The sequence below is a fragment of the Python bivittatus genome, unplaced genomic scaffold (genome assembly GCF_059951505.1).
Source record: "Python bivittatus isolate LINGU-HERP-01145 unplaced genomic scaffold, Pbiv_v1 ctg000310_np1212, whole genome shotgun sequence".
Lineage (NCBI taxonomy): Eukaryota > Metazoa > Chordata > Lepidosauria > Squamata > Pythonidae > Python > Python bivittatus.
Genome location: NW_028277054.1, coordinates 13583535 through 13591808, shown reverse-complemented (window position 1 = coordinate 13591808; position 8274 = coordinate 13583535). Strand labels below are relative to the sequence as shown.

Below are 8274 nucleotides of genomic sequence, written 5' to 3'. Positions count from 1 at the left end.
CCTTTTGCCATTGGATGCCCTCCAGATGACTGGGAATGATTCATCCCCGGCATTTCTAGGCATTCTGGCCAGAGGGAGTTGAAGAGTTCTCATCTGGAGGGCACCAGGTTGGTGCAGGTTGGGCCAAGCCGTCGGGTTCAGGCCGGTGACCTGAACATCTGCACGAGGTCAGAACGAAAGAGTGCCCGATCGACCATAATCTTCTCAGCGATTTTCGGAGAGGAAGGGGGGGTGAAAAGAGACACACACACCCCCCAGCCCTATGTTTGCGAGGGTGCCGCGACGACCACAAAGGAGAAGAAAACGGTCGGGAAACGCTGGAAGCGAGAGGAGTCCCGGACAGCGGCCGAGCGGAGGCCGGGCGGGGATTAGCCAGCCGAGCGAGGCTCCCGCGGCTTCTGTCACTGGCTCAGCGAAGCCTCGCTCAGCTCCCGCGTCGCCCCCGCCCGCCCGCCCGCTTTATAAGCCTGTTCGGGAGCCGTTCCCCGTTGGCCAGAGCTGCGCGGAGCGGGCAGAGCGCGAGCTTTCGCTGTGAATTAGCGCGCGCGCGCTCCGACCGGCGCTCCCCTGGCTGGAGCGTCGGGGCGGGGGGCGCGAGCCTGCCGCTGCCGTCCCGCAGCCGTCCTTCCCGGTGCGCTCTTGGGAGGAATCGGAGCTGAAAGGGGCCCTCCCGAGGCCTGGGACGGAGGCGCCGGACGCCCCGAGGGCGCATCCCCGGCGGGGCCCCGAACCGCGACGCGCCCCCTCCCTCTTCGCCGAGGGGCGCGCCCGCCTTGATGCCCGGCTGCGGGGCTGCGCCTCCTGCCGGCGGAGCCCCGACGCCGCCTCGCTCCGAGGCTGCCGAGCCGGAGAAGGCGGGGGCGCCGGCAGCCAGCCACCGGGAACTGGAGGTGCGCGGCGCTGCCTCGTCGGCGCTGCCCGCGGCGGTGCGGGGCGCGCTGGAGCTGGCGGAAGCCCGGCGGCGGCTGCTGGAGGCGGAGGGGCGGCGGCACCTCGTCTCGGAGCTGGAGAGCCGCGTCCAGCACCTCCACCGCGTCTTCCTCGAGGCCGAGCTGCGCATGGCCACCCGCGCCGAGAGTCTGGGGCGCTTGGGCAGCGGCGTGGCGCAGACCGAGCTCCACCTGACGGCGCACGGGCAGCGCCTGAAGAAGAACGCGCGGCGCTACAAAAAGGCCCACCCGCCCGCCTTGCTGGCCTCGGCGCTGGCCCTGAGCAGCTGCGTGCCCTGGTCGGCGTGCCGGATGCGGCGAGGGGGCGGCCCGGAGCCGCCGGAGTCCCCGTTCCGGAGGAGCCTCCAGGGCGCGGCCGCTTTGACCCCGCTGGAGCGGAGCGAGACGGAGTCCTTGTCCAGCGCCGGGAAGCGGACGGGCCGCGGCGCCGCTTCGTGAGCGTCCCGAAGGGCTGCAGCCGGCGGGGGAGCGCGCGGGGCCCCGAAGAGCTGGGACGACGGCGGGGTCGTCGCCGAGCGGGAGGGAGGGAGGAAGGCTGGCTGGCTGGCTGGCTGGGGGAGGCGGCGGCGGCGGCGGCTCTTCCTCCCTTCGACGCTTGTGACTCGCGCCGCATTAACCGACGGCGGCTCCCCTGCCCTTCCCGGGCTTCTCGCGCGGGCTGCTAGGCTTTGCTAAACACGGGTTTGATAGGAGGGGTTCAGCCAGGGATAGGAACTCAGCCATAGCTTTGGCTTATGCTGTGCATCAAACCATCACATTAAGTCAGCATCTAGTTGTTTGGGCGTGGCATGTTATTTGAATACTGCGGTTGCATTTTGTTAACTCAGGGTTAAGTGTCTTGTGTGAACTCAGCAATCGAGTACAACTCTGGATGGGGCTGGAGATGTGTTTTATTTGTCGTTTTTAATGCCACTGCAGTACATAACCCAGTGTGCTATCTGAAATGGAACAGGGACCTGTCAGTCATTTTTATATCATCTATACATTATGAAATTAATAATCAACTTGACCTGTGCATGTCCTGAAATGCAGAGCATATATTTTATAACTAAACCAAAAGAAAAGTCCTTCAAATGTTTCTGAAACACAGGATGGAATCCTTAACAAGCCGTGTACTTTCCTTTCAAATGACTCCAATTATTTTTCATTATAATGTATTTTCATGATTTAATTTTTTAAAATAATGTAGCAATTAAAGTTCCTGTTGTATCTGAATTTTCTAAATAGAGTAAGTGCTTGCCAACTGATACAAATTCCAGTTTTCATTTCCATCTGCCTAGCTTAGCACGTTAAATTATTTTAACCATGTTTGCAACGTTCTGTACTTGAGTTAGCAATTTTAATGCAAAGGACTGAGGATGTCCCGAAAAGCAGTAATCACAATTTTTTAAAACAGGCTAGATGAATTGGGAATGTTCATGCTCACGCAATTGTCAATATTATCTAGCAGCTCTATGAACAAACTTAAAGGTTACAGATGCCCTTAAAATTAGTTCAGTCCTAAACCAAATATTTTGCAAAATTGCATATAGCTCCCCAACTTTGCAGTTTATTTATCTAGCAATGTCCGAGATGCAGGGATTGGCATCAGCCCAGAGATAGCAAATTATGTGCTGACTTGGTTTTGATAAAGTCAGCCTCATTTCCAATCAGCAGGGCAATGTTGCTTGACTTTGATCTTTGTATCTTAGAGCTCTTAGTCTAGCCTTCTCCACCACGTTGTTGGACATCAGTTCTCTGAATCCCTAATCCTCGTGGCCACTGGGAAGGTTGCTTGACAGGGGGGATCCAGGGAGAAAAAATACTGATGAACCTCTAGGGCTCTACGAGACTCAAAAGAGCCATATGTTTCTGCCAGTTGGTTTTGAAGTAGTCTGTGTGATGCCTGCAGGCCCTTATGGTCCCTGGACACACTTGTAGGCTTCCTTGCCTAAGTGGGAAATTTACATGCTGCTAAGCAGAACAGTATCTTCCAGTATAATCTTTAGACCAGTGTTGCTCAACCTTGGCCGCTTGAAGATGAGTGGACTTCAACTCCCAGAATTCCCCAGCCAGCATGAGTTGAAGTCCACTCATCTTCAAGCGGCCAAGGTTGAGAAACGCTGCTTTAGACATTCTTGGAAAATAAGCATATGAGATGGATATCATTCCAAGGAAAAGATGAGACTATAACCATCTACTTGGAGAAAAGACAAAGGTAGGCAGACCAGTCTGTCTTCTGTTAAATAAAGATGTTGTGACTTGCTGTGTCAACCATTGGGGGCCTGCCTGTGGAATGCTTCCCGTATTCCAGCGTAGTCCTCCAGCTCTGAAAGGTTACATATTCCTCCCCGAAGCTTTGAAAAAAGCGCTCTTCTGTTCCATAGAATCCCATCCAGTCCATACATAGGTACTGTCTAGCCCAGTGTTGTCCAAACTTGGCCACTTTAAGATGAGTGGACTTCAACTCCCAGAATTCTGGCTGGCTGGGGAATTCTGGGAGTTGAAGTCCACTCATCTTAAAGTGGCCAAGTTTGGACAACACTGGGCTAGCCTAAGGGAGCATTTGGTTTCTTTAGACCACTTCTGTTTGCACAGTTCCTAAATCTGCTTTTCTATGGCTTGACATTGTTGCTCTAATCTCTGGTTGAGCCTGTGGATTTTTGAATAATGACATTTTGGAGGTCAAAGAGAGACGATTGGGTACATTCTCTCTCTCTGAGTGGCTTCCAAATTAATCCGCCAAAGATTCAAGAGTATTTTGCGATTGGATATGGAAAGCTAGATTTACCCAAATGTTGGAACCTGATGGACAGACTTGGCGTTCACCATAGACTCCTCTTCCTTGTGGTACATATTCCTGGTCTGCCAGTGTTTGGCCATGGTTAGCTTCCTGTTTTCCTCTTTCCCGTTTGGTCTAGTGGTGAAGGTACCAGGCTTGAACCAGGAAACGGTGAATTCTAATTTCACCATAGGCACGGAAGCCGGGTGGGGGACTTTGGGCTAGTCATTCTCTCTCAGCCCAACTCACCTCACAAGATTGTTGTGGGGAAAATAGGAGGAGGAAGGAATATTAGGTATGTTCGTCACCTTGAGTTATTTATAAAAATAAGAAAGGCGGGATAAAAAAATCTTTAAAAAAATTGATTCTGAGAAAGCTGCCTGAGAAAGAACCATAACCAAGCTGAGCCGTGCCCTGAATTGCCCCCACCTATTTTCTAGACGATTCTTTTTAGAGACTAAAGCATATTTTTCTTCCAAAGATTGTATAATGACTCTGATAATTTTCTGTAGCATTTACTACTCTGAGCTAAATTCATTTGTTCTGAATATATAGTGTCTGTTGTATAGAAGGAGTATCGTAGCATTGTTTTTCATATTGAGAACCATCCTGGTTATATAGGCAACAGTTCATTGGAATGTAATGGCATATAAGAGTTTCTCAACCTCAGCAACTTCAAGATCTGTGGACTTCAACTCCCAGAATTCCCCAGCCAGCATGCTGGCTGAGGAATTCTGGGAGTTGAAGTCCATACTTCTTAAAAGTTGATAATGTTGAGAAACACTGGCATATAAGGACTAGCTTCTTCCGTGTAATAAGGGGAAGAATTAAGTGATGAGGACTTTGGAGTTGTTTGTTTTGCACTTTCAATATAAGTTTCTTTGTCATTTGAATTCATGCAATGTAGTCATCTGGAACACAATATGCAGCAAATATTGTAACATTGATCCTTTTCATCCAGCAGGCCTGGGTGCACGGTGCCACATTTATGCTACTTCACTGAGGCTGTAAACTGAAATGCGTTTCAAAGCATGAATAGCCCATCTTAAAAATGCTTTGGGAGAAAAGCCTAAGATTCTGTTAGGTAGGTCTATCAGTTTAGAACTGAAGGTTAACCTATTCACTAACAGGAATAGAATATTTGTACGGTCTAAGTAGCATAAGAGCCAGTCTGGTGTAGTGATTAAGGCACCAGGCTACAAACCTGGAGACTGTGAATTCTAGTCCTGCCTTAGGCACAAAGCCAGCTGGGTGACCTTGGGCCAGTCACTCCCTCTCTGCCCTAGGAAGCAGGCAATGGCAAACCACGTCTGAAATCTTGCTAAGAGAACTGCAGGGACCCATCCAGGCAGTCACCAGGAGTCAACCCTGACTCAAGGGCGCACACACACAAGCAGCATCCGTTGAAATTGCATAATATATCAGTTCCAGAAGCCCAAGAGAGTATTGTATAAAATTTGGCTTGTTTTTGTACCCAACAAGATAGTTGTGCTAGTTTATGCAGCAATCAAAACTATGAAGATGTATAGCATTTTATCGATTCCAGTATTGCTTTTGCATGAGTGGGGTAAGGAGCCGGGGGGAAGCAGGGATTGCTGATCTAGTGAAAATACAGCAGCATTGCAAAAGCTCAGGCAGTTCCCTGAAAAATATTGTTTCCAACTTAGAAAATTATTTGTATTCCTGTAGATGCTATTATGACCAGCGTTCAAAACATTTGAACTTCCAATCACCTATCTGGAAAATGCGAATCTTAGGGAAAACTGATGTAAATTATGGTTGCGTTAACCATGAGTTAACACATGCAAACATAACCCATGTCATTAAAAAAAATCACCTCTTAATGGTTGCATGTCAGGTTTTTATTAAAGACAGAAGAATAGGGCTGGCAGGTGGTGGTGGAAGGTGGAAACCCTGGACAGGGATTAATTATAGCTAAATGGTGTCCTGATGGAAAGTTATATGTGCCAGGATGAAGTCAACAAAACATTCCCTGAAATGAGTTAGGTTTTCCATGAAGTGTATTATCTGAGCATATAATACTTCTCTGAAACGTACAGTGCAATAGCTTAACAGTAGATGGGTTCACCACCATAATTAACTTGGGTATCAGATTTACCTATTTTCAGGGTTGACATTATACATTGAATCATTTAACTGGCTGGGTTCATACAACACACTAAAAATGAGTTAAAACTAAGCTATCCAAACTTAACATGCAGTGTAAGTACAGCTGCTAGATATTTAGCTGACCACGTTAAGTATGTTCTCCCAAAGCAGTTAATGTAATACTAAAATAAGTCCTGTAGAATTTGACATTTTTTAATCCCAGTTAAGGGAGTATAGAATTGCAGCCTGAGAGAGGGTGAAATGATCAATAACCAGCACTTTGAGCAAGCAGATGGCTTTTTAACAGCTTTTATTTATAGAGTAAAAGTAGGTTGGATTAAAAAAAGTGGGCACAGATTTCAAATGTACTTTGAGAGAGAATTTATGTCTGTTCTGATCTAGCTGCCTGTAATATTCCTGTGTCAACAATAGGAAAACTTGATTTTCCTCCTCTACATTTCATCAGGAATGCCTTCTGTTGCCCAGAAAGGTATCTCTTTGAAAGAGACTTGAAGGTATTTGAGGAACATTGATGCCTATCTTTAAAAAAAAGAAGAAAAAAAATCCAGTCACAAAAATTGCTTCATGACAGCACAAGGAAGAGCTCTGTTAGCATGGAGAGAGAGTGGTTCCTTCTATAATTTTAAGGCCTCATAATTTCTGATGGATAATTACTCTTCTGGAATGAATGTATGTTTTTTGGCATAGGCATCTATTGGAAAGAAACACATCATTTGTACCTAAATAAATATTTTGTTCACTGTATATTGATTGTCTTTGATGTTGACTGCCAGAGATGGGATGAAAAAGGTGAGATGCCAAGGATATCTTACACACGTTGATACTTTGCGTAGATGAACTTGGGTTGTGAGTGAAGCTTCTTTCTCATATGGACAGTCTGAACTTGAATTCAAGAGGGCTTCTGCGCAGAAGTACAGGAGCTTGCATCTCCTACCTTTGATCCACAAATAGGAAATCATGGAGTAGCTTCATTCCAAACCAGAGTGCTTCTCAACTGGATTAATGGAAATTGGGGGAAGGGGAGCCACCTAGCACCACCACTAGAGATTACAAACTCTTGGGGTTTCTCGGCAAGGCAGTGTTGGGTGCTTGAAAAAACCCTGCAACATTGGTGAGTAAATGGAAGGGGTACTAGAGAGTATAGTATCTTACCCAGATTGAATAGCATACATGGATGGTAGGCAAGGATGAAAAATAAGAATGCAACGTATGGAATTCTCTCCACCCGATCTTACATAAGATCCAACAGCAGACCCAAAGCCACCTGTCCTTTTAAAGGCAAGTGAAGCTGTGTGGTGAGGTTGAGAACTGCAGAGGGCTACAGAACCACCGAAAGGGATCCTTTTCAGCTGCCTTTCTTTCCTGACCTGACTTGCCCTACAAAGCTGCGCCATGTCCCATGGGGGAAATCTGCAGGTAAATTAGTATACCCAAACTTAGTTTCTGCCAGGCGCATTGGATGGTGCAGGTTGATGCCATTTCTGTCATCCTTTGGCAATATGATGCAATGGGAATTGAAATCAGGGATGGGGGGGTTTAAAGTCAAAACAGTGGCTGTGACTGTGGAACTCCACCCTTTTTTGCATTGGACAATCATGGCCCCCTTTTGACTTCTTGGCCACCATCTGCAGGTGCCCCTGTTCCTGAATTCACTCTATCTCTCTGTACAAAATGTTGAATGATATATTGCATGGCTGAGTTCACATCGCACGTTAGGTCACAAAAAAGCCAACCAAGGTTAAAATTACCCAATGGCAAGAATGTAATTTGCCCTAAAGTAATCATCTTCCCAAAACATTCAGGAAGTTGATAGATATTCAGTTGTAAAGTTCTCTATAGTGACACTACTACAGTTTTTCCTTCCCCTCTCTGGCTCTGTTCACTCAATGTCTTCAACCTGGTTACGGAATTAACCCATTTTCTGAATCCACAAATATATTGAACATTAACTAGTTAGTCAAAGTTTATACAATTTGCCAAGCTGAAAAAAAATCTAGTCAAGTTGAAGATGTCATGCAAACCCAGCCATTAGAGTTGTAATTGACCTGACTGAGTGTGATTTGTGAACCCACTTGTGAACATGATGCATGGGTTTAACTGCCAGGAGTCTGGACAGATTATCAAAGGAAGGTTAAGGTCACATGCCTTACGTGTAAAAAGGTCCTAGGATCAAGTCCCAGCATCTGCAGATAGATCTGGAAAATATATCTGGTGTCAGTCTGGGAAATAGTGGAAGTAAATCCAGAGACCTGGACTAGTGCTCTGGATCAGTACAAGATAGGATTCTAGGAAGTCCACACACAGCAGGGTTTCTCAACCTTGGCAGTTTTTAGAGGTGTGGACCAACTCCCAGTATTCCCCAGCCAGCATGCTGGCTGGGGAATTCTGGGAGTTGAAGTCCACACCTCTAAAAACTGCCAAGGTTGAGAAACC

General features: G+C 47.2%; 1 protein-coding gene across 1 annotated transcript; it reads left to right on the top strand.

Annotated features, from left to right (window-relative positions):
* The first annotated feature begins 480 nt into the window (after positions 1-480).
* TRNP1 (TMF1 regulated nuclear protein 1) lies at positions 481-8113 on the top strand. Its single transcript, XM_088140156.1, has one exon. It carries the CDS (start codon positions 777-779, stop codon positions 1386-1388), a length of 612 nt encoding a protein of 203 aa, XP_087996282.1. The 5' UTR covers positions 481-776; the 3' UTR covers positions 1389-8113.
* Positions 8114-8274: the final 161 nt, after the last annotated feature.